Source organism: Neodiprion pinetum, chromosome 4, assembly GCF_021155775.2.
Source record: "Neodiprion pinetum isolate iyNeoPine1 chromosome 4, iyNeoPine1.2, whole genome shotgun sequence".
NCBI classification, from domain to species: domain Eukaryota; kingdom Metazoa; phylum Arthropoda; class Insecta; order Hymenoptera; family Diprionidae; genus Neodiprion; species Neodiprion pinetum.
This window is the reverse complement of record NC_060235.2, coordinates 28,912,224-28,938,494: the sequence shown is the minus strand read 5'-3', so window position 1 is coordinate 28,938,494 and position 26,271 is coordinate 28,912,224. Positions and strand designations below refer to the sequence as shown.

The following is a 26,271-nucleotide window of genomic DNA, read 5'->3' as shown; positions in this document are numbered from 1 at the left end:
TGTTGCAAAAAATCTGTTTCTTCTTCAATTTTTTATTCCTCAAATATCTATGCCAAGATTATGATAAATTAGATTCAAATCACCATGATTCTAACTGTTCGTAATTAGAATCAAGCGCATCCTTTTTTGTTCATCTAACAAGTATCAAGATACTTCATCAATGATGGAAATGTATTTACCATGTTTCCAACGGCGTTGACTGAAGTAAATAAGCGCTGACGGTGTCGTTTACAATGTTCTAGAGAAGTTTTACAAATAATTCCTTATCAGGCAGTGACGCTAGTGAGATCATTTTGCATTATTCAGGTCTACAATGAAAACAAAGAGGCAGGGAATACAAGGCAGCTCGGTTCGATCTCGCTTTTATTTTTATTAGAACCAGGACAGGAGTTCGTAATTTACATGATTGGAATATGATTTTTGAGGATAAAATAACACCTAATTTTTGATTTGTTGAAATATGGTATGCAAATAATAATAATAATCCAGGCACATTGACAAATGCATCGAAACATACAAGTGCCGTTAGATGTGCTGTTTAAAGTGGGGAAATTGTTATTAGTAACGAAATGATAGCAATAGTGAGAAAAGATAGTGAGCACATTATGTTACACTATGTAGTCTTGATCATCATAAAATAACTTTTTTGCAAGGACATAATTTTACTGAAGCAGTCACTGTGACCTGCGTATTTCTCATTTACCGTTTTTATTGGGAGAGAAAAATTCAATTTTTTTTTCAACACACATATATATATATATATATATATATAAAGTTTATCACAATGCCAGGAAAATATATCATCGCTAAAGAGATTCGAAAATGCAACATTCGCCTCAATCTGAAAATGTCTCTCGTTAATTACTGTGCCAAAGCCAAGATTCATCCGAAGTTAATAATAAATAATTCAGTGTGTTTACAATGAAATCATAATACTTTTAGTTTATATGTACTTTTCTCTCTGCAATGACAATCTTATTTACTTTTTCGTAAGATTGATTAAAATATACATCCATTTATTACAGTTATTATGTATGTAACATATATAAATTTATATTTTACTGTCGAGACATGTGCTGTTTTCCATATTCAGTATCATGACAGTTTCTATCTTACAGTGCAACCATTCCAGTGTTACTTGATCCTCGCTTTCAATATACCAATCCGTTGCCTGTGAATTTGGTATGGTGTCATTCTGAAATTGGAAAAAATATGTTGTCACTTATTGGTGACAATTTTTTCACGTCCGTGTAGATAAATCTTAAATACTTCCATGATACAAGAAAAGATAAATAATGGCAAAGTGTATTAAACTCTGAACAATCCCACAATCTTACTTCAAGTCACCTATTGTCGGTATAACTTACCTTCGTAGATTTATTTCATAAAAAAAACAGGAGAATTCAAACTACTACAAAAATCGAATAATCTAATACCTATTTTAATATTATTACCTTGTTAACGTGTAGGATTAACTTTTTCTCGACTACTACTGGAGGTTTAATTAAAGTGTTAATATCTAAGACCCATTCAATATTCCATGATCCCCATAGACATCGTTTTTCAATAAGGAATATGCGCCTGTAAATAAGACAATGTGTTTTTGTGCAAAATTTCAAATCTTTCTTGATCCGTCATTAAAAGTAAATAAAATGATTTTATTATGAATGCACTGAAGGTACATAATATGAATAATTCTAAAGTTTGAGTAGAAAATAATTTTGCAGTCAATTTTTTCACTTCAATAACTCATCAATCAACAAATTTTCAAAATACGTACTGTAGTGACACGAGTGCGATATACTTTCCCTCTTTTGAAAGCGCTGCATGAGCCCAATATACGTCCTTATCTAAATAATGACCTTTACTAATGGTATTCAACAAGTGCATGCCTGTTGCCTTATGAACAGAATATGGCTCCGCACCCTGTCAAGAGCAATAAATACCAGAAATTGTGAAATATATTAATGGTTCTGAAGTACTGCAAGACTCACCAAGTAAGCATTAATGTAACGAGGTAGGCGGATGCGCGAAACAAATTCATAACCAATTGCTTGTGCCCTATAAGAAAAGTTACAGTATCAAAATTTATGTAAATTTATTCTCTGAAACTATTGAAAGTAATGCTATAAGATCTTAGTGAAATTTGAGAAATATAACTTTCAGTACCTTTTAATTGCATCCGTTATTAAGCCTGATCGAAGATTCAGGTTTACATTTTTTTTAGTTGTGAGTTCTAGGATACCTTTGCCCAGACCTTTAAAGAAGTGTTTCAGCTCTTCTTTATGAATACCTATGAACATTATTAAACTTTACATACGGAAACTAAAGTTAGGTGAAGAAATGGTAAATGTTTAATTTTCCACATCAAACCCAGTAATATGTACTCTATGTTTATGCTTATACTCACTGTTCGTAGGTTCAACAATAATACCGGACATCAATAATTCAACTCCGATAGAAAAAGAATTATTTGCCAAGAGAATTGACAATGGTATTTCACTATTCGGTAATTCAAATTTTCTGTCCTGATAAAGAAATAAACGAATTAGGATATTACCGCTGGCTCAAACTAAAAACTTTACAACTTACTGTGCTGTATGTCGTCACGTGGGGCAGAGAAGCTTCGAAAAATGATACTATTGACTGAGTTGTGTCTGTCGTCATATGCCCGAGGAGACATTCAATTCCATGACTAATTTTGTCAGCTATTTCATCTTCATGTACTATCTGCAGAAAAAATGCGAGAATATAATGAGGAAAATTGAGTGAGATTATTAATACAGATTTGAAAAAAATTAAATTACGAAATTTTAAAATCCTGTCAAACCATTTCACTGGAAAGCTAAATTTCCCTGAGTACCATAGGGTGCTCAGAAAAGGTTGTAAAATCTTTGATCTGATTGATCTACATCCCATGAAATGACCAACAACAGCAAATATAAAAGATCAAATTGAAGGTAGCTCTTACCATGTTCAAACTGTGAGATGCTTCTGTGCTATGTCTAAAGTTGAATCCATACGGATTTCCCACTACAGTTAGAGTCAAGATAAGCACATTGAATTGCTGAAGTATCTTAGAAGAATAGCTCTGCCTTATATCAAAATACAGATTATCAGTGCAAGATGTGAGATGGTGTTTTTCATACTGAGGCAAGCTGAAAAACAAGTCAATGTGTAACATTTGAATCATGCACAGTTAAATTTAATTTTTACATACGCTCCATTTACTGATCTTGAAAAGGGAGTAAAGTGAAACGTGAGTTATTTTCTGTATAAGAACTCACATGACATCAGCTGTTTTCTTAAACAACGCGCCATGATTGTAGTTGAATATAAATTCGATAAAATTGTAATAAGTGAATGCAGTTTTGTACGGGTAGGGAATAAATCCTCCAGTTCCCCCTAATAGTTTGAGTTGCATTTTTACTGGACAGACATATAAATGCTCGAAGATATCCCGTTGCTGGTTACTAAATACCTGAAATGTAATGATTAATAAATTCCTATCACAGAAAAACGCACAGTTTTTATCTGATTGTAACTGTATAAAATTTTATTATCAATGATCCATCAATTACCGAATTTGCAATATGCAAAAAAGAAGTATGAATAGCTGATAGGTCTGCTCTTAGCTGCAAAGAAATAGAAGCTTTTGCTTCAACCTGTTTAGGAATCAAATTATCCAATAAGCAGACTATAAAGTCTTTATGCAGGTGTAAAGCAAACTCTTGAATTATCACTGTTATTTTCCTGAAAAAAATCAATGGTATTTTATTGACATTTTAACTATAAAATACGGGGTTTGAGAAGAATTTCCGTGTCAAGCATAAAATTTATTACGTCTCCTTACTTGTATATATCAAACGTTGCTTTCTTTTGTTTTAAAAAAGCAAACTCTAAGCAAGATTTCAGCTTTTTGCTCCTAACACCATTTGATAGAGATCTTGAAGGCCAGAAATATAAAACCACAGGGAAAACAGCGTCATGGAGTTGGTTGTCAATCTGATAAAATAGTAAATAGGATTGAGCGGATCAACCTCATACTGGAGTTTCATATCAAGATTTGTCAGATCAACTAATCCCACAACCCAGAAAATAGAATTAATTGTCTGATTTATAATAAAAAATTATACCTGTACTCTGTGGATTTTTCCTTCTACATATATGTTGGAAAAAGATTTTCTACAATGCAGCCAAATTCCAGGTGAATAACTTCGCCTCAATTTAGCATAAAATGGTTTAGTCATATGCATTTTTTCAAAATCAACCTGTTGAATATGCAATGTCAATAAAGATTGGCGAGTTCTTTATCAGTACCAACAGTTAGTACATAAAAATATACCGTACATCAATTAGATCTTCTAATTGTGTTTTTTGATATGAATTTTGATATCTGTCCTCCATCCATGCACTCAATTCTAAAGATAGTGTCTTCCAACGTTTTCCAAAATAAAGTTCCCATATGGCCGATGAATCCGTGATACTAAAGTATGCCAATTCCTTCACAATCATAGCCGACTGCATTGACTATGTATATTAAAATGGTTAGGCATCATTATAGTTTTCTAATATAATTTGTGACGCTGTATAAACATGCTAAGACTAAATTTCCAAATTTCTTGGACAAAATCACACACGTTGGTTTATGGAATAAATACAAATTAAACAGTAGCAAGCAGTTCAAGCTTGAATCTGGCGTTTTGATATTAAAAATAAGACGTAATTAGAGAGTAGATTTATTAAAAGTATATGACAAACTTACAATGCTCAGGCCGATTCCGGACAAGGAGATGAATATTTCTTTCTCACTGAATTCGGGCTCAACGATAGTTTTTGCCTTTTGAAAAATATTTTCATCTTGAGTAAAGAGGAGCACTCTTTGATGTTTTTCCATAAAACTAACCCAGTATACTATTACTTCATCATTACAAATCTTGTTCACGTTCTGTAAATAATATGAATAGAATAAACTTATTTTCCGTTGCTATAATGATTAATTAGAATTGGGTATTCGACAATACTTCGCATGGCAATTGGGATTTTTACACACAACATCTCATTTTTATTCAGACGGATGCTAGTTGCACAGGTTTTGAAATATTTAAGAAATCAAAGACAGGAATCTGATTTTTTTTATGTCATAACAGAATCAAACAATGTACCTCTGATCTTTCGCTATCCGATACAGCCTCGTAATCGACATAATCTTCAGTAACTGAAGTCGAAGATGAACCTTTCATGCCAAAGGTCAACTTTTTTGCTAAAGATACAGAGTAAGTTGGTGAAGTAGACTGTTTCAAAGTTCGAAACGAAACAGTTTCCTGTCCATAACCATCCTGAAAAAAAATTTTGATTTGTCTTACTATCGCACTCATCAATCACTTGTTCAGAATGCGACAGAACTAGGCCTATGTAGTTGAAGTATTTTTAAATAAAAGTTCTACCTTGGTGAACTTAGCATTATACCCATCACCTTCGTTGTTGTAAACATTCCAGATAAGCTCTCTGTTCTTGGTTGGTTCGTCCCATGTGTATAATAAGCTTTGATAAGGGTTTAGTAAAGCTACTTGACCCATACCAGCCTGATTGATTTTAAGGAATAAGTCTTGGCAAAGATTATCAACTCTGACAGGAGCATCTCCATTCTGATATTTGTGGAATATTATTGAAAATGGAGTATTACTTCCACCACAAACATCAACGCATACAGCGGTCTGTAAAAGAATTGGAAAATAAATCAAATTTATACCATAGCAGCTAGCACACTTGTACATGGCATGCAAATTACAAACCCCATGATCCATTCTTAGAACTGTCTTCTGTATCTTCGTTATGTCAAAATATTGAGAAACCAATTGACTGTTGCCCCATTTAATACACATTCGCATCGAATCTGTATATGGCCAAAATGGAGTGGCCTGAAATTGAAACATCTTTAGGATATGTCGTTCGATCTTCTGTTGCATATGTTCAGCATTACTAATTATTTTCAAGTTTACCTGTCCACCTGCTAAATCATTCCAAAGATCAGCTTCTTCATTATCTTCCATAAATCTTAAACTTCGTCTAGTCTTGTTGACGACCAAAAAATTGGGTAAAAATGTAACTATTTTAGTTAACACAGGACAGAGTTCAGAGATGGTAACGTGAAGTTGAATTTCATATTTCCTCTTTCTTTCGGTATCTTTGCAGATAACTAACCCTGTCGAACCAACTGAATCCAATCCAAAGGCTGGCGACCAACCAGACTGTTGAGCCCTCAATCGAATAAGTCGATGACGGTTGTTTTTATATGCGAATAGCACTGGTTCTTTTCCTTGAATCTCATATATCATATTCGAGCATGTTTCCTGTAAAAGTAAATAGATGTTTTCTCCATTGTTATTTTAAATTTGATTCTAATGAAATAGCAGTGATCCATAATATTGGCATTCTTACTCGTATGTCTAGTGGGAATCCAGTTTTGTTTACAATCCAGTATTGTGCATAAATAGTAATCGCCCAACTTTCTTTCCAATCCTGCCGGATGCTTAATAAAAATGGATTTAAATTTTTTGGATCGTTATCAGGCACCATCTTCGCTAGCTTCGTTTCTGATTCGTTTGATATAGATATTATACCAGTCCATGTATTGCCAATGTAATTTCGAATCTAAGCAATGATATTCTTAGTTTTTTTAAAAGCTCTGCTATGGTATTAGAATAAAATAACCAAAAAAAAAAAAAACATGTAATAAACATTATCAATTATAAAAAACATTCTTAATACTGTAATTGATATGTACATAAGATCCAGCTCAAATAGGGGTAACAATGAAATTGCAAACTTCAAACATTAATTATTATCTTACTTTTTCGGTTTTTAGGAGACGAATAATTGGAGACATAAAATTTCTGTTGTTAGTATAATTCTATTTTACTCACCTCAAAAGTTATCTTTGGGTTATTGCTAAGCTTCAAAGTGTGTATAGTTATGTTTTCGCCTGGTTCAATCCTAACATCATATTTTATTTCTGGAATCTTAATATCTACAGCAACTGGTATTCGGCTATAAAATACAAGTGGGGGTAGTATTCTGATTTGATAGTTTGGTATGCGAGAGTTCGTGTCAACTGTAAGTCTTTTAGCACATAATACCTGAAACAAAAAATAGTTGAAGCGATGATAAGGAGATTTATGGTGAGTCAAAATTGGAATTACATCAAACAGAATTTACCAATTGTTGATTTATTAGACAACACATATTAAAGTATGCATACACATAACAGAATTTCACGAAGATGTTTCGTACCTTTACAGCAAATACAGATTGATTCATCTCGTCCTTTGTGTAGCAGTAAATATCTTTTGCTGTGTTTAAATTATTACTCAATTCTTTCCAGCATATTCCAGCCTCGCTTACTTGGTATTTTCTGTGTACAAAGATGCCATGGTATAAAACTTAAATGGAAAATTAAGCATCTCAAGAATAATTACTTTTGAAAATATTAAAAGATACTTGGGATTGGTAAATTTTATAAACATAAACAGCCATCTTTTCAGAAATAATTTGATTTAAACTCGCTCACTCTATATACGCTGGTTGAACATGTATCTGATAGTGATAAGCAGCATACAATGGGACATTGATAATTTCGTCTGGTTCGATAATTGACATTCTGATGTTATCGTCAAAAGGATTTAATGTTTCTCCAATAATCGATACATTCATTTTCTCCGCTAGTTTCTTCTTATAATAAAGTCCGATTGCAAATGAAGTTTCATTTCGAATCTGAAACGAGGTGAACTGTGTAAATTACTAGAATTCTATAAAGGTTTAACAACAGTTACTAACGTTACGTTTATCATGAGCGCTAATCGACTATTCACTCTACCAATATCATGAATTTTTATACCTGTAGAGGAGAGGAAATGGTTATAGTTCGATGAAAGTGATCGTTTGTTTCAACATGCACCATCAAGTGATGCCTAACACCATAACGCATGGGTTGTAATGAGATCAGTTTGAAACCCTGTCTCTTTGGACAGTAGACAAGAGTATCCTCAAATCCTGTTCGAAAATGAAGACACAGAATTAGTTTAAAGAAATCGAATGTGACATTCCGCTCATATTCTACTTAAAACACAAAATTTTGAATCTATTACCATTCATACATGTAAAGTTAAGTTGCAATGCCATTTGCTAGAGCTAATTGAAATGAAGTTTTCTTTAGCTATCTTAGCTTCATGAATTGCCATGCGTTAACTTAAGGTATTTGAGGTAATGAGCAAACATGCCATACAATAACACACCTTCAATTTGAATCTGTAAGCGTTCTTCAGTAACCATATTGTAAATTTTGGTTACGGATTCACTTGGAGTTTGTGCAACGAAGGAAAAATCTTTTTGAATATAGGAAGTTGAACAATCATTGAATCCACCGTCAAAACTAGAATGATTTAGAGCATTTAGTTTTTAAAGCCACAAATTTCGATCTCTTACTATCAATTATGCGAATATACCTCTCTACAACTGTTAAACTAGTTGATTCAGGGAATTTCTCAGTTTCTGGACTACTCGGAGTGTTTTCCATAGAATCTGCTGTATGGTAATTGGCAAAGGCAATTAAACGAGTATGAATTTTCGAATTTTCCTGTAAGCATATATAACGACATAGATTCACATATATTTTGAACTGAATTTCAGGTATAGAATTACATAGGACATCTTAAGTCTGTTTTAGACACTGTCCAAGTTTCTACTATACTGTCAAAAAGGCGTTACCTCATCTATTTTAAGTAACTCCACTTTACTAGCATATCCGATATCATTTCGTAAAGTCAGTTTTCCTGCATTTGTTGCTATTATTGGAATTCCACTACTGCTTTTTAAAATCGATGACAGTATTGTACTAAATGTATGGATCGTATTTGGCGTAATTGTGAAATTCAGTTTATCTTTTGCATCTAGTATCATGTAAGTCGCTAGATGATTTTCTTTAATACCATTTTCATGTTCAGAACAATCATCTGTAATAATCGAGAGTTTATCGTGTATTACAAAATATTTCAATAAATAACGACCACATTAAATTCAAACGGAGTCAAATTAAAAAAAACATAGATACTCACTCATCATATGATCATCCATGTTTTCATCTGAAATGTGTACTCCTTCATCCTCATCGCCACTTGTATCATCTGAATCGCTAGTTTCTTCGTCACTTTCATCCCTAAAAAAAAATCCTAGCTGATAAATACTTGTAACGCCAATTAATTTGCTGTACAAGTATTGACCATACCTAATGAATAAATGGCCAAAAGTTCCAGTGAGAGTTCTTATCGATCCTTCATTATCAGAGTCTGAATCATCGTTGTATTCAAAACTGTAATCTAATTTTATAAATATGATAGGTAAATACACGTGAAATATCAGAATCTTAGTAACATATGTAGAATTTTTTGAATATCTGATGGTATGACACAAATTGTAAAATAAATTAAATCTAACGAGCTTATAAGTAACCTTTCAAAAATCAGGAAATAGTTTATGGTATTCATGAAATGGCTAAAAAATAAGTGAGCTAAAAAGTTACTTGACTCGTGGGCTTATCTGTAATTCGTATACTTTTATTCATTTTGGAAGACGCAAAATAATCTGGATGTATGAACAACATTCCATCGTTATTTTCTGCTTCATCTTCTTCTAATCCTTTCTTTTTTGTTTTACTTTCTGTGAACGCTTCTCGTTTTTGGTTTCGTATCTCTTTACCACATGTGCTTATTTCATAAGAGTCGGACTGGTATACCTGAAGAGGATTACACGTAATTAACAAGAAATAAATAGCTGAAAAGATTCGCGGATGCATTCATTGAATGAAAAAATACCCACTCTGAATATCAGTTCCCAGGGTTTATAAACATTGTCATTTTTCATACAAGGTTCGATCAAGGGTTCCCAAGCTCCAGCATTGATATTGTAACATGAGGCTTGTAACTTCATTGTAGCTGCGTTGTAATATTCTTATGTTACAAGGTACATTTAGCACTATACAAAAGCATATTAGGTGCAACTTCAAATATTAAACTTTCCCAACAGATATTTTACGTGATTCCCAAGGAATTTGAATTTTTTGTTGAAAAAAAAAAAAAAATAGGCTCATACTTTACTAATAGCCTTATCACATTCAGATTATATATCAGGCGCTTTTGTGCAAATAAGGAATCCAAAATTACACGTGTGAGATTGAACGAAATACGAAATTGCCAGTTGTTCAAATACAAACAGAGTAAATGGCAAAATAGATACGTTTCCTGCAGCCTAATATCATCTTCTATGCGACCCATACAGTTTTCCATGAATTATTCTAAAGAACCTGAACCAAGTAAATAAATCGTGCACGAACATTCCATGTGAAATTTGTAGTTCCAATCTTGAAGGAAAGCATCAATTTCAAGCTGTGCCATCATTACAGGAATCCTTTCGATCGTATCTTCCATCTCCAGTAGTATACAAATAGAAACTGGCTTTAATTGAAACGTTTCACATTGCTTGTTGGAATCATCAAAAAGTATTCGCGTAAATGAGTCTGCAATAAATCACATTTCTATTAAGTGAAATAATTTATAAAATATACAAACAGATAGAAACTTATTTGTCATACCTTGTCTATATGCTTTGTATGGAATGCAAGATACTTTTTTTTGAGACCATAGGTCGTTGTGGGGAACAAATTCATGATATACGTGTTTATTGTCAAGTTCGTTAGATTTCAAAAAATAAATGACGTCTTGTATTATCTGTTGAGCAAAAAGAAATATCTCAACAAAATTTGAACTAGTCGACAAATCTAATTTCTGTAAATTGGATTTGTCACTAACCATTAATCAAAAGTTCTAAGAACGTAAAGAATATGTTTATATGATTAAAACAAAAAGGAGATGAAAAATATACTTACATTGGTGAATGTTTGTACAGTGCTGGCAGATAAATGGATATCAACTGAACTCACGCTAGCCATAACATGAATATCATGATTTGGTAGTTTCATAGTTTTTGAAATCTCAATGTCACACGGCCGTAAAACCTTTACAAATTTTTTTTCATTTATACCAACAAATTTGAACATTTGATAGAAAATACTGTACTAAATCATTCCTTACCCAGTGTGGTGGTTGCTTTCTATATTCGGCTTGGCTTTTACTTTTAGCCTGAACATCAGACAAAGAGCACACAATTGATGAAACCCCATCGTGTGTACTGCTCTCAATAATAAGTTCAGCTTGAAAAAGAACTGCATGTGCGTTGCTAGCTTTCAAGTCTCCAAACAAAAGTAATTCTGGTTTCCGGATTCGTACTGATACTGAGACTCCTATATTATCACATGCAATTGTACATTAAACCGAAAATTTCCAATTAGACCCGAAATGAAAACTCCAAATACAGCATAAAATAATTCTTTGATTCCGAAGGATAAAAAGACTGTTATAAATACCTGGTTTTTCTTCCAACTGTACTACATGCAAGTTCGCATAGTTATTCAGTGTTGGTTCTCTTTGAGATTCGTATTCAGCACCTCTTGAGTCAGATAAATTTGTCTAAAAATTATGAGGTGAATGATAAACTGTAGAATCAGATCTTTGTCAAAAGTAACAGAAGGTAAAAATTACTCTATTTAAGATATTTTTATATAAAACTAAACGGAGGGTTGTGGAAACCTATGAAAATTTTTTCTCCATGGCTATACTTATACACCGTATTAATTTAATACAGACACGAAAGGTGATAAACTTCAAAAAAATTAGAGAACTTCATCTGAAGCCCAATATAATTAATAAATTGTATTCGTTATTCGCATCTAATCAATCACATATATACACAATCAATGTAATAAACGCTGCTTCAAGCTAACGTACCATAATATTACCATCTCCAATATACCCCTCATTAATAACTCCTCTGTCAACTGGATCTCCTGGTATAGAGTCTATAATATATCTTCCAATGTGTATGAGAAATGACATGGATAAATTGAGACGAGTTTCTTCAATAAGGATGTTAATGCACTTATCTCCAGCTTGAGTCTGTTCAAATGTAAAGTCCAATATTGGGGGAGTAGAAATTGAAATGTTAGACATATCAGCCCCTATATTCTGGGAGTGCGATTGAATTATTCTGAAACATGTACCACATTTTTATACTTAGAAAGGTTTTGTACCAAATCTAAAGAATTGGTGGTCAATTATTGAAACGGAAAAATTAATGCTTTGTGGTTATTTATATAACTACCAAGCACTTTACTTACTTTCGTATAACGATACTATCATCTCTACGAACATCTTCTAACAAACAGCTCCGGACAGATAATTTCATTATCAAACTCTCATCATTATACACATCCAGAGACAAAGTTACTTCGCCTATCGTCAGTTTACATAAACCATGGTTAAAATCACGTACTGGTGAACTTAGCATCTACAAAAATCATCCTTAGATTAGCAGATGTTGCTTTACTCTTTTATGAGGTATAGATTAGTGAAATACTATTTCAGGTACGATATTGAAAACATTAACAGAACAGACGTCTTTTAAAGTTTGAAAATTTTATTTTCCAATATTAATTTCTAACTTCGGGCAAATATTAAATTTACCTCCTCTGTATCAGAAAACAGATTGAGCTGCAGCCCCTCAAGTAACAGTTTCAGACTTATTTCACAAAAAGGATGCTCATTTTGTGAGAAAAACGCCTCGAGCTTTCTAACTGTTGTATCGTCCGACGTAACATTAGGTGCAATAGGTTGAAGCAAGACGTTTTCCTCCAATGGTGGATTTGTACCTTAAAAAAAGATCAGATTTGAAGCATTTCTGAACAGATTTCTCTATACTCTATAGTCTCTATTCGTTATTCGAAAATATTACAAATTTGTTATATTTATACCTATGATATAATAAGAATATTACCGATTGTTATGATTTTAGAAATGTTATCTTCCCAAATGGATAGTGCAGATGTAAGATCTCTGTGGCCAATATTTACTAGTATCACATCAATGGTTCCCTTAAGGTCACATTGACAAATACACTGATTGTAAGAGCCCAATGCCATTGCGGTTTTATGGTCAATTTTTCTGTTCAAATCGAGACGAATAAACACCGGTTCCAAGATAGGTTCCTATTTATGGAAATTCTTATTAGCAGTCGATTTAGAACAATTTATTTTCATACTGGAGAATATGATGGTTTACCAAACATAGAAACTGTAGGCTGTAGTTAATGCTTACTTGAGATTCTAAATTTCCACTCAACATCATAATTGCTCTGGATAACGTGACTGATTTCAGTTCAATCAAGGTATTATCAATTACTATGGATTCAGAAGAACTGCCATTAACATTGGACTGCATGGACAGTTCTTCTGTTTTGAAGAAATTTTCGATCGTTAAAATGCCTGTGGATGACAAAATAAGCAATGTGAATAAGTTACTGAATAAAATGAATATATGGAGCATGAAAAAGCATGCTGATATTTAGGTGACGCCAAATGACTTTGCATCACCTATGCTTAATCCGGTATGTAAAATATAATAATTTTCAAGTCTATGTTCAAAGTAATTCCAAGATAAATTCGTGCATGATTGTAGCAAAAATAGAGTACTATGAGTATTTATGAATTTAGATATTTTATATAGAATTGCACTAGCGGTATGAAAGGTTCAGTAAAAATTTTATTAATTCACCTGTATCAAAGACCAACAGACTTGGAGCATCTTTTTTTTGTGGAAACAGAAAAGTTGGTCCGTGTAAATTAAGGGACAAGTTGAGCTTGATAGCACTGTGTTTCAGTTTCTTTACATTCAGAAGTAGAGAATCACTTAATGAACTTAATAAAGTTCTAGGGATCAGATATGTGAATGGTTTGAAGAAATTCTGCAACAAAAATTTCCCATCACAATGTATACAAACGTAAAGTAACCACGAAACTGTACTTTGAATCCCATGTAACTATACGCAAAATATTATCACTCGGAACATGTATGTTTATGTGTGTATATGTGGAGTACTACACAAAGAAAATATACCTCGCAGTCGTGTATCATCTTCGAAATAAATATTATATTAATTTGACCAAGAGACACTTTTAAGCTTCCATCCGTTTTAATGTCATCTTGTCTAGCATCGATATCAGAACACTTATAAAGCTTTGGAGTGTGTCTAACATACTTAAAATCCAGCACTTTATCTTCGTCTACTGTGACGATCTGTAAATAGTAGGAAACAATTATGAAGCTTGTGTTACAGTAGAATAGGTAATATGAATCTCCAAAATATCAGATGCAAGTTACCTTAGAGTACAATGTCATATCACTAAGATCAATTACAGTGAGGCCTCTTAGATGCAAGCGTAGAATCATTCTTTCATTAGCTTTATAAATGCAATCACTTTCTAAACCCGATACTTTCATCTCCAGTAATGACGTATCTAGATCACAAAGAGTTATCTGAAGTACACTTAGTCTTGCAGAGTAGCTTAATTTTGTCGCACCTAGAAGAATAACAGATGACTTATATACTAAAAAGAATCATGACATTTCACACACATACTAGGGTGGTCTTCATTTAGAGTACATATGAATGTTTTTGCTGTTGTTGCTTAAATTGACTTTACGAGTTGAAAAGTATTCTCTTCAAAATGTCAGCTTTCTACAGCAATCCTTGATTCTTGCCCCAGGAGGGTAAATTATGCCATTCAAAATCTCGCTCCTGTGAAACAGTTGGAGATCGAGATGAAAAGTTGATATTTTAAAGGGATTTCTTTTAAATTATGTATAATCGATTAGGGGTTGGCGGCAAAAAATTGTCCATACTGTCAAGAAGTATCATCCTAATACACAGACATTTTATACATTGATTTTTACCAGGTGGAATCGGTGGATCATCCGGTTTTTTAGTCCAGAACGTTGAATTATTAAAGACATCAACTTTCAAATAGTTATACACTTCTTCGAGATGCTGGATCCTGAATTCAAAACAAACTATTCATATGTTTGTAATGTTTCAAGATCACTGCATTTTATACAGTGCTTTGCAGACGGTGAAAATTTTGAGTAACACAATATTTTACTCACTTCAGAGTTTTATCGAAACAGTCTTTTAGAGCCAGGAATGAGTGCCGATGAAATATAATGTTAATATGGGCAATATCTATTATTAAAGATTGCTCTGTACTTTTAAAATGAGATTTGAAGTCTGGACAATTGGCCCTGACCTGCAAATAATAAATTTTTAATGACGAACTCGAAAATGAATTATTTGTTATAGGTACCTTGCGATACAAGATTGTGATAACTTCAGGGGCAGTGTTAGTAGAGATTAATTCAAGATATGAACCAGTTACTCCAGCATTCGTTTTATCTGCTAGCAATATTCCACCAACACTAAAATGTATCGATGAGCCATAGTCCATAATAGCAGCTTCCAAACACAGTGCGGATATTCTCAAAGTCACATATGGTTTGTCTACAATTAGAGATTGTTCCCAATGGATGTAAAACTGGAATGAAAAAGTAGTTTCCAACTTTCAGCAACTGCGTTATGTGTAATAAGTTCTTTCCATGTTATACGCCTGTAGTTTTGTGTAAGTTATATAATAGCACAAGTATGCAATGGAATTTACCTCTCCAATAACAAATCTTAGTAGTAATTTTATAGAATTATGCGGAGAAATGTTATCGTCAAATCCCGGTAATTCCACTGTGGATGCCCAAAGTTCCATATCTTCTTCACTCATTTCCGATGATACAACACTTCTAGAAATTCAATTTCAAAAAGCCTTATCATTGTTATTCTGGAGCAAGGAAAAAACTCATACCCAGTCATCTAATCATAAATAGTATGAGCAATGTACATAAGAAAAAAATAAAATTGGGCCATAGCACAGCCACAACTTATTCATCCAGTGCAACATCCATTTGTACAGCAAATGGGATCTCAATCGTATTAATTTTGGGCTATGCTTTTGAAAGATATAGGCAAAAATAATTTCTCTCACCTATCCATTTCAGATACACTTGGATCCATAGTATCATGAAATTTCTGCTTAGAATTTGACGATTTTGTGACAAGACATGATTGAGCAATAATCCTGCGTATTCGTTCTAGATCTCGGAATGTAAAGGCATCATCACGTTGTACGGTACTATTTTTATTACTTTCCTTCCCAAGCTTAGTTTCACTTTTGGTAACTTCACCATCGGTGATTAGATTTGAAAAAGGTGTAGAACACAAAAAATCAGACAAAAGATTAAGCTTTCTCTCTGATAAATTCAACTTCAAACTAGAAATCGACATGTTAAGCTTCGTTCTGAAAATACCAAAACCTTTTGTTATACATATCTGTGAATTTATAACACCCCTACCATCCATTTTTATTTATAAGGAAATTTACCTACCTAGGTAATACTCTGTAGTCTATCTTTACACTGTGAGATAAAGTAAAATTGCATTGAATCTTAGGCAGTAAATGATTCTCAGAATCACATAACTTCTTAGCCTCCCTCCAATCGTCACCTATGAACAAAATATTTTCGCTATTTTATTTATCTCTTTTGAGTCATTAAGGGTAGCTTAAGAAATAAATGATTATTCAAAATAGTTTTTCTATTGTAGTTTTGACTGCTTACTAGTCCTTTACCGTCTATTGTAGAAAGATGACAATTAATAATTAGATAAAGCATGTAAATGAGTTTTATACTAAATTGAAATTTTCATTATAATTGGTTGAAGCGAATTAGTGCATCAGTGTAAATGTTTCATTACGTAGTATCTTCTATGAAAAAATCGATAACACACATATTTTGATATTTGTGTCTAGTATATAATTACCTGAATGGCAAAACAGTATTTGACCATCCATAAAACTGATGTGTAGTCTATCGTACAGCAATTCTTCTAATTCCATCATTGTAGCATCTTCGAGTTGTACATTAGCGGCTTGTAGTTCGCTTTTAACTATTATACGTCCGACATCCAATAAAAGCAAATTTCCTTCACTAAAAGTAGTATCCATATTATATAAAACTTCGTTTTTCTCCACAGCATTTAATACATTTATAAAGATATGTGAATTAAATCCGTGCTAAACAATAAGATCAATCATACACACTTTTGGACTAAACCATTTTGCGGTATGACTATATATGGACCTTTCAGGTCCATTTTAAGATTGATTCTTTTCTGCCTGGAAGGTATAGAGTAGACTACATTTAAAGCAGTATCCTTGATTGAGCTCATCTGACATCCGATAATGTGCAGCAATTTTTGTATATTCAAATCTGTCGTTTCAAAGAATTTTACAATCTCTGATATGGCATACTGGAACAATACAAACCAATTGAAAAGTTGATTAAAAATTGAGTTCTGGGTACAAAAACTCAGTGAAATTGATTCGAATAAACATTCACTTACCTCGTGATACATAATTTCGATCGGTTCCAATGTCACTGAGATATCGAAATTAGCGTATGAGTTTAAAGAATTTTTTTCAAAATCTACAGACAAGAAGTTAGAAGCCATGTTTCCTGAAATTTGAATAATTCTAAAGTTTATGTTCTTACGAATAATTCACTGGTTATTAATTGTACCATATTTTTTTCGAAAGACAATTTCATGCTGTTAAAATTTACCTGCATCACTCGGTTATTAATAATTTCAAATACATTTATTACCTGTTAAAATATTGTCAGCTGTAATCAAAGGTATAAGTTCGTTGTCCGAGGATGCTCCTTCAATGACAAAACTTTCAGCACGAGCAGATATTTTGAAAGCAGACGCATATGGTCGAGTTTCAATACTCGCAAGAAACTGGGTCAAAGTTATTACCAAAACTTCTTTGTCTTCGTTTAACAAACTCAATGAACAGTTTGCTAGAGTAAAATTGTATTTGTGATCTGAAATTATTCGAAGTTGTGTTAATCTAATACTCTGTGAGAAAATATTTGTATTCAATCTGATATTCTTTATTTGTAGGTAGATGTGACAAAGTTCAGAATTTATTTTGATATTTTGTATTTCAGACTTGAGAGTAAAACAATATATTCATAAATTAATTTGAATTTAAAATAATAAAAACAATCATTAAACTTTCGAACGAATTTCGAAAACAGTGGATAGATTCTTTATAGCAAAAATAAAGAAAGTCATCTGTAACTTGTTCCACAATGCAATAGCTGAAATATAGAAAACATATCTACCAATATATTGTGACAATTTCTCAGGATTTGTTTGTACATCAGCACCATTACCCATAGTTTGAATAAATTTACGCTCTGGACTGCTTAGCTTACAAACTCCATATGTTTTTTCATGATTGACTACAAATTTAACCATTTCTGGCTCATCAACCATATCCCATAGACTGGATTTACATACTTCGACCGATACGTGCTGAGGAGCCTCCTCTTTCAACTGTAAGATTACAGAAATGAAAATTTCAGTATATAACAAGTATTTCTCACAAACAAGTTTTGTGATTTACTATCTCGACACATATCTTGTGTGTAAAAAATACGTGAAAAAACAAGGTTCAGAAAAAGCGAAGTAAGTCAGTGAATTGTTTTAACTTTCCGCAGAGGTATCAAATGCATTGTATCAAAATAAAAACGTGTAGCGCATTGCTTTATGTTGAATAATATTGAAGTATCCTTAGTACCTCAATTTTTGCATGTTCTCGAGCTATTATAATGCTGACTATGGTGAGCATATCTTCATATTTCTGTAAGTCCAATTTTAGTTCGGTGTCAGTGGGTCGAAGTAATGTCATTTTGAACACATTTTTGTACTGATGATAATTTTTTCTGTGAGCTTGAAGATGTGCCCAGGTGTAAGGCTTAACGCTGTGATCAACTATGGCTTTGTAAGCATATTTCCACCAGCCTGTGCAATTTTCACGAACGCTGGACTGAGGATGATATTTTTTGTATGGCCTGAACATGAATGATCATGAAAATTGTTATAATAATGATAATAAATTAATTTCAATTCAAACGCATCCAATATATTACAAACCTATTAATGGATATCCGTTTCAGAGTTCGACAAATCTCGCAAAATGTCATGTACTGCTGTTTTGTAATTTGGGAAGCGACATCTTGCAGAACAAAATCCACCAGCATTCGTGGGACTCGAACTTCATTACTTTTATTAATTATAATTTTTATTCTCGCAGTGAATGGTTTCATTACTATAAAAAAAGTATGCCTTACAAATTTTCGAATGTAAGGCCACATTATAGGAGTGCCATGTAATATTGTGTAAACTATATCTCCAATCAATTATGAAGCTCATGCATTCCAATTTAAAAATATTTTCTACATACGGAATTGAAAATCTTGATTGTTGATGCTGAATGTTTGAAGTGCTTGATGCATCACATTTTTCCATGACAACAATTTTGCAAGTTCCAATTTTGTTGGATATTCTGGCAAACAAGTCTCTGCTTTAGGGTCTAAATAAACTGATATCGACTCAGCTCTCATCAGTTGATAAATAGATGTTGAATTTGTGGCAATCACACCTGGTTTCCATTTACTGCAAATCGTGCCAAATTTAGGAATTGAATTCATACAAAAAAGGCAGTTGTGAAAACTTACAGTGAACATCTAATACAAAATAATAAGTAAAAGCAACGTTAGCATACGAATACACAGCCACGAGCCTGAAATATATATTCATTACAGAGAGAAAAGTTCACTTTGTTAGCTAGAAAAATAAATAATATCGTTCGATGCATAAAAATTCCTATCTTCATCAGTGGTTGTTTTTGAAGCAAAGTAAGTTTTGCACTTGAAAACACAAAGCAGAATTGGTTGGTGAAATTTTTCCAGGTCTAAAGATTAAATTACATGCATAAACAAACGTGGTGTGATTGTTTAGTTATATTATTACTTGTTAGTGGTAGTCACTGATAGACTCTGAATGCATAGGCCACAGGCAACGGGTATTGTTTGTGTAAAACTGTCCTCATATCTGACGTGGACATTATTGATGGTGATTTGAAAATTGTTAATAACAGATGTCACCAAGCTGTCGAGCAGACTAGAAGTTATTCCTAAGAAAAATGCAAATTTCTTTTATGAGGAAATTCTGATCTAAAGTTATCATTAGCTAATGGCAGCGTTATACCGTATCCAAGAAAGTAATCCTCATCTAGGTCCTCTAATATTTTTTTCTTCGCTGCCCTGATCAGACGCTTTTCAATTTCAGGATCATATACATCTCCTAAGGCAGGAACTGCTATTATATATATATCCTGAAATAATTTTCCAGTTGTGAGTACATTTCGGAAAGTCATCATGAAGGTAGATGTATATCATACCTCAATGCTGACAATAACTGGCTGTGAAGTAAGACCAGTCCAAGGTATCTTCAGACTAATTTTTCCAATTAATCCGATTTTTATTTTTATTGGAAGCCCAAGTTGATACTAAAATTAAAAATTTGCGAGTCTTTAACGAAGTAATAGCTAAACAGATATGTTTGTTAAAATATTCACAAGAATATTTTATTGAAGTATAAATATCTGTCTCTACGTACAAGGGCTTCTGTTTTCAGCTTCAAATCTGTAAGGTATGCATCACCAGAAAATATGCCTACATTGAAATTTTCGGTATCTAGATCTTCGACATAATTTCCTAGAAAACGGTTCAGAAGTGCTGCAACTGCTCCTTCAAACATGTTGAAAATTCGTTTCAATATATGGTCCCGTTAATCTAAAATAGAAATCGTTTTCTACTTTGAATCTGTAAACTCTAGGGCTCTAGAATACCTTAGCAAAATGCATGTACGATATCAGACTTGAATGCTTTACCATTTCAACACTTTTACTATCCACCATAATGTGTTATAGGTTTATAAACACTTTGCAAATCATTACCAACATTCATGTTTATGTTCAGAATGTTTAAAAATAAAGTCACTCTTTAAGTAACCTACTTTTATTACAGCAAAGATCATTTCTTAAAGATGGTATTTTGAAACTGAATTTAATGTTGATAATGCATGAACAATTGGGACAATTGTTCTGAAATCTATTATACAAAGTTTTCTTCTCTCACATTCCAATGCCGGTCATAGATTTCTAACAATCGTCTTGCACATTTCCAAGAATTGAGTCAACTTATTAAATTGGTAAGCAGGCATAGAAGTAATGAATATTTTTAGATTTTTCATAATGGTTCTTGCAAATAACGATGTTGAACGAACTGTAAGGCGTAATAGAGTTATTAATATATTGAGCAGTGTCGTGTAACATATAAAATGAAAAAGTCTGATACGAAATATTGATCTACTTTTATTTTAGTTATAATGTCGTGCAAAAATTCATGTGACTTCGTTTTTCCATCTTGTACCATACTTTTAGTTGTTTTTTGAAACACAATTAGGAACCGAATAATTTCAACAACTTATAAATATTAAAAACAAAAAACGAACACTTTTAATTGGTATAATAACAATAAAAATATTAGATCTATTGATTTGAAAATGAATGATAACATTACTTTATTGTAATTTACTGTAATCATCGGTATAGGGTGGATTTTTGCGAAGGTATAAAATTTTGCAATTTTGGTTCTGCGTCGTCAGTTACTAAGAATACTTAAGCATGAATATCTTAGAAGACTTGAAAGTTTATGACACCAGCTTCTAAACATAGTATGCTATACTAATTGTTGGATAATATGTCTAAAACATGATACAAGATAGATAGTGATGAGTTGACATAGAAGTCTTGAATTACAGAATGATGGTTTCTCATTTACAATTATTAATCAAATGTTGAAGAAGAGGATTGATAAAGTATTGAATGTAAGATGAGTAATCGCAGTGTCAGCATATCAGATTCGCATATGTATTATTCAAACTTACGAATTATCTGAATTCTTCTCCAGTTAATATTCGCAAAGTGTTAGCAGAAACAGAAAGCATCTGATACCTTGCTTCAGTAAGCTGTCAAATACTGTCAAAGCAGACCGTTTCATTGGTTGATACGATTTGTGAATCGAATTGCGGATATAATTATTTGATTTCATTTTCTAAGTTCTGAACGACCGAACGCAGGCCACTGTGCATTTATCCAATTGCCCGATGCAGTAATTTTCACCTACCTGCGTGAATTAAACTAGAAATAAAGTAATTCTTCCCAGCCCCAGGCCATAACCTAACAAATTTCACACCTCGTCCAGGATGGTTTGAAAGATGTAAAGCGCAGCGGACCTCGGGAATTGTTACTTGAAGTATTGATTTTATTTTCATCCTTGTCTGCGATATAGAAAGTGCGTCGTTAAACAGCGCGTGGAAGGCATGACAGCTCGTTGTATTAGAGTTAAAGTTAGGTTAGGGTTAGGGTTATGTTAGGTAAGTATTATTGGGTTGGTAACAGTCTCTCGTCAATCCGAGGTTTGACATAATGACAGAAAATTTGGATCGTTAGTTTTTATTTGTCGAATTCAAATTCAAGAAACCTTGCAAGTGGTCTATACGCGTTTTTGCCATGTAACCCAATTCCTGATTTAAGTTATGATTTTAAGATAATACCAAGAGTCTGTAACCAATCTCTCATAACTTCTCTGGCATCTCGGAGCATTGGTTAGTTGGATTGAGCTTTTTGAGTTCACTCATAAGCTCATCGAGAAACAAGGAAATGGAGATTAATCCATTAAGCGTTATTCTAGTGAAGAGTGACAGTAAGGGCGATCGAATGTTATTCAGATATCCTCACGCCGCTAATCTTGAGAGAGATTCCAAACAGTTTACAAAGAGGAAGAATCCTTATGCGTTAACAATCAGTGAGGATTTATTACAAGTATATTCCTCATATTTATTCTTTAATATTACTGCACTGGAAAATCCCAAACTATCGCAAACAAGTCTTATACCAATATCATCTTTGATAAGACCACGACTCTGTTGCTTTATTTTCATGTAAATTATAATCAATTTTCATACAGTATGTTTCATACGATATGTCTACAATGTAAGAGGAGTTATACAAAACTATAAAGATTTTATTTGGTCATTGTCCCTTATTTACCTTCTATTAATTCAAGTATTACTATATTTTTATTTCTATCTTTTTTTTCTCACTTTTCTTACTTTTCTTACTTTTTGATGAAAATTCTTCCATACTGTACTCTTGTTTAAACACCAATGCCCCTTCTTTACTGTATTAAGCAGTGCTTACTCAAATGTATGTTCGCATGCTCTTTAATTGCCTTGATTTTTACCTTAACTTTACCATTTTTATTTGTTGAGTGAGCAAGTGGAATTCTTATTTCGTTTCACATTACTTTGATCACATTACATATGATGTTGCAAAAATATTTAACAATTGATCAATTTTTTATGAAGCTGTAAATTTGGTAGGAGTAATTAACAAAATGACCGTAATCAATGTGGAGTATAATTATTATCTGGCGCATGTTTATTTTTCATTATTTAAATAATTTTCAGTCGACACCATTTCCAACATCCAATATAAGCAATGGCAATCTTACTGGCTTATCTGACGAAGTTTTGTCCACCCTCTTTGCTGTTAAACCCGAGCTTTGTGAATTAAAGTTCGAACTAAAAGTCAACAATGTACGCTTTGTTGGACACCCTACATTGCTTCCTTCTAGGGGACTAAAAGATGTCAATTCATCCATGCTCTTCAACATAGTATTCGCTTTGCAGGCTCAAGCGAATCACTCTGTTGTTAAGTGTTATTACGATCTCAGTAAAAGGTAACTTTGAGGATAAATTATTTGTATCTTCAAACATCTACTGAAACCTACAATTACCTTAGTGACTTATCAATTCGATTTTGAACATGATTCATCACCAGTAGTTAATAGCTTGTATATTTCTTTTATTTTAAAAAACCATCATATTTTTTGGATGTTCAATTATACAGACTGGGAATAGCTTTGAGACATGAGGAAAAGAGATGCGGATTTCTTACTGACGAAATAAAAGTGATGGTTTCCACACATGACGAAGTAGCTGCTCGGTAATTTTCTACTTCCACTTTTTATAAATTGTCATACTCTTAGATGTAATTTGTACACGGATGTTATAATTGAATATACGATCCAGATCAGAAGAGGAAAGTGAATCTGATGAATCCCCTTATGAACTTATATTGCAAAGAAGTTCTCTTGCTCGAGATTTGAAGTCCGTTTTCAATAGTCTGAGTACATCAGGGGTAATAAATATCATGGTTAATAAATGGATACAAGTTAGCTTTTGTCTACCTCAAAAAGTTCATCAATCTCACAAAAAAGGATTCATTATGAACCCAGAAATAATTGACAGGTAATTCATTATGATCATCATCATTTAATTCTCTGCAAATAATTTGTAAATAATTTTCAGCAATGAATGATTGTGAATTATTATCATATTACGATAAATTATGATAACTAAATTCTGTGACATCGCAGTACTACTAATAATCAAATCATTCGCGTTTTAAATGAAATTATTTACTTCAGATGCCTCGAAAGTTTACGACCGTATCATGGCTTACTACTTTTGATAGAGCCTTTAGATTTGTTAGATTCGCTTCCTGCTGACTCGGCTCCAGCGCTAGTACGTCTTATACAAATGTACAGCCCACTCAAAAGTCTTCAAACATTAGCTGCAGATTCAGATCTCAGCTTGGCACAGGTGAGCGATAATGATAATTTTGATTGAAAATACTTCTGCCTTTTTTCAAAAATATTTCTCAATAATACTGTATCAATTACTAAAACAATTGAATGAATATTGAGGATTAGGTGCATATTCAATGGGATTTCTTTTTCACTACATTCAGGGTTTGATAATGTTTACATAGTAGTTTTTTTAATTACTAACAAGTATCACCTTTGCCAAGGTATTCCAACTGACTGGACATTTAGTGTATTGGGCAAAGGCTACTATTATCTATCCCTTGTGTGAAAGCAACGTATATGTCGTAGCTCCAGATGCTGTCCTCACAGCTCAATTATTGGATGCATTTTCAGAACAATTTCCAGGATTGTGTCTACTACAGGTATTGTCACAGAATACATTACAAACATGTAATGGTAATGCAAAAAAAAAAGTATTTACGGTAGAGGATTCCGAAGTTTCTAAAAATCTTATTGAGATATCCTTTCGCATCTCCATTATTAAGACGAGTTAGATTTAACGAAAAGAAACAGATTCTGCATGTAAGCGATAAAACATTGACCTTTGCTTCTTAAACTAGCTTTTGGACACGTATAATTTTTTGTTATTTACTCTGTCATACATTACAAACTTGAATATTTCTGTTTGTTCATAGGTGATCAGTGATTTTTCTTTACCGACATCCATTAGTCAAAAATTGAATCCTCTGAGCCAACCACAACAACAGACTCAATTAGTGAAAATAATAATTTGGTTATTGAGAAATCATTTGTTACTTCAGCTGCATACTTACATTCAATATATGCCAACGCTGCATGGTTGCCAAAAAGTGGTAATATATGAACTTTGAAAAAGTGATAAACACCTGAATCACTTGCGAAATAAAGAGATGAGTATTCGATTCTATCTTGCAGACAAGCATAACAGAAGATGATTCTGGGCCAAACGAGTCTATGAAAAATCAACACAGCTGGGAAGGCACTGACGCATCTGCCGGTACACCAGGAGAAAGCGATACCGGGGCTTCTCCTGCCTTACGTGGGACGAGTGGAATTTTTGAGTATCAATCAGATGGTTTCTCAATTCCTTCGGAGGATATGATTTTACTAGATAAATTATGTAGACTTGGGTATCTAAAAGGCGGTCATCATCTCGAGGAAATTATGTATCTTGAAAATATTCGAAGATCGCAATTGTTACAAATATTGGACAAATTCAGAGACGTTCTCATAACTTGTGAAACAGAGGATCCTGCAATTGCACTTTTCTATTCTCATTTCGATTGCTAATCAAATTTTGATCATTGTTAATCGAGATGAAAAATGCGGAGGTTTATTATACCTTGCAGAGACTGGCTGGTAATGTTGTAACTTCCGTAAAAAAATTCATATTTATTTTGACACATTTATGCCGTATGCGTTTTACCTTCAGTTTGAACAGGTAAAATGCTAAGAGTGTTTTAATATAAGTGCTACTTTCAAATTATACGTGTTAATTACTATTTAAAATACCTCACGATTTAACGCACGACATAAAGTTACTTTATTATTAACTTTGAAGTTCAGTTCCATCTCATATCATATCTCATTTTACGTCAAACGC

General features: G+C 32.8%; 2 protein-coding genes across 10 annotated transcripts; one reads left to right on the top strand and one right to left on the bottom strand.

The window, feature by feature from the left end:
- Window positions 1-657: 657 nt before the first annotated feature.
- On the bottom strand, window positions 658-22,307 carry LOC124216556 (intermembrane lipid transfer protein VPS13A). Of its 5 annotated transcripts, none has more exons than XM_046621160.2 (62): window positions 21,904-22,307; window positions 20,572-20,747; window positions 20,354-20,461; window positions 20,161-20,287; window positions 19,924-20,086; window positions 19,355-19,566; window positions 19,045-19,219; window positions 18,689-18,962; window positions 18,231-18,444; window positions 17,706-17,927; window positions 17,446-17,558; window positions 17,144-17,352; window positions 16,864-17,030; window positions 16,431-16,548; window positions 16,031-16,342; window positions 15,656-15,788; window positions 15,305-15,532; window positions 15,108-15,247; window positions 14,898-14,998; window positions 14,325-14,524; window positions 14,061-14,240; window positions 13,719-13,908; window positions 13,263-13,429; window positions 12,943-13,153; window positions 12,633-12,817; window positions 12,287-12,456; window positions 11,898-12,156; window positions 11,477-11,579; window positions 11,145-11,353; window positions 10,940-11,068; window positions 10,646-10,781; window positions 10,388-10,570; window positions 9,874-9,989; window positions 9,610-9,790; window positions 9,284-9,374; window positions 9,114-9,214; window positions 8,767-9,011; window positions 8,505-8,635; window positions 8,295-8,431; window positions 7,898-8,052; window positions 7,571-7,773; window positions 7,294-7,414; window positions 6,927-7,139; window positions 6,442-6,654; window positions 6,003-6,353; window positions 5,796-5,921; window positions 5,448-5,717; window positions 5,166-5,339; window positions 4,766-4,948; window positions 4,351-4,530; window positions 4,137-4,271; window positions 3,854-4,005; window positions 3,582-3,753; window positions 3,288-3,481; window positions 2,972-3,158; window positions 2,593-2,730; window positions 2,411-2,528; window positions 2,170-2,293; window positions 1,995-2,061; window positions 1,781-1,926; window positions 1,455-1,581; window positions 658-1,195 (listed from the first exon to the last, which is right to left on the bottom strand). In XM_046621160.2, the coding sequence occupies exons 2-62, from the start codon at window positions 20,710-20,712 to the stop codon at window positions 1,052-1,054; spliced, it is 10,374 nt and encodes a 3,457-aa protein (XP_046477116.1). In that variant the 5' UTR covers window positions 20,713-20,747; window positions 21,904-22,307; the 3' UTR covers window positions 658-1,051. The 5 variants fall into 5 exon arrangements, with proteins under 5 accessions (XP_046477116.1, XP_046477115.1, XP_046477117.1 ...); XM_046621159.2 differs by having other exon boundaries at window positions 22,143-22,307; XM_046621161.2 differs by lacking the exons at window positions 19,924-20,086; window positions 20,354-20,461; window positions 20,572-20,747; window positions 21,904-22,307 and having other exon boundaries at window positions 20,161-20,283.
- Nprl3 (GATOR complex protein Nprl3) lies at window positions 21,783-26,154 on the top strand. Of its 5 annotated transcripts, none has more exons than XM_046621196.2 (9): window positions 22,282-22,392; window positions 22,710-22,840; window positions 23,488-23,759; window positions 23,930-24,025; window positions 24,112-24,330; window positions 24,510-24,684; window positions 24,893-25,051; window positions 25,325-25,501; window positions 25,584-26,154. In XM_046621196.2, the coding sequence occupies exons 1-9, from the start codon at window positions 22,386-22,388 to the stop codon at window positions 25,956-25,958; spliced, it is 1,611 nt and encodes a 536-aa protein (XP_046477152.1). In that variant the 5' UTR covers window positions 22,282-22,385; the 3' UTR covers window positions 25,959-26,154. The 5 variants fall into 5 exon arrangements, with proteins under 5 accessions (XP_046477155.1, XP_046477152.1, XP_046477154.1 ...); XM_046621198.1 differs by lacking the exon at window positions 22,282-22,392 and adding an exon at window positions 22,400-22,623; XM_046621199.1 differs by lacking the exons at window positions 22,282-22,392; window positions 22,710-22,840 and adding an exon at window positions 21,783-21,843.
- The last annotated feature ends 117 nt before the right edge of the window (window positions 26,155-26,271 follow it).

Bases quoted from the DNA above. Each gene is read 5' to 3' on its own strand.
- Nprl3 (XM_046621195.1), top strand. From the start codon at position 22,679: ATGGAGATTAATCCATTAAGCGTTATTCTAGTGAAGAGTGACAGTAAG. The intron at 25,052-25,324 runs GTATTGTCACAG...GTTTGTTCATAG, and splicing joins CAGGATTGTGTCTACTACAG to GTGATCAGTGATTTTTCTTT. The intron at 25,502-25,583 runs GTAATATATGAA...TCTATCTTGCAG, and splicing joins TGCATGGTTGCCAAAAAGTG to ACAAGCATAACAGAAGATGA.
- LOC124216556 (XM_046621160.2), bottom strand. From the start codon at position 20,712: ATGTTTGAAGGAGCAGTTGCAGCACTTCTGAACCGTTTTCTAGGAAAT. The intron at 19,567-19,923 runs GTAATAATATAA...CACGATTTGCAG, and splicing joins TCAGTGACTACCACTAACAA to TAAATGGAAACCAGGTGTGA. The intron at 9,791-9,873 runs GTGGGTATTTTT...AATCCTCTTCAG, and splicing joins CCTGGGAACTGATATTCAGA to GTATACCAGTCCGACTCTTA.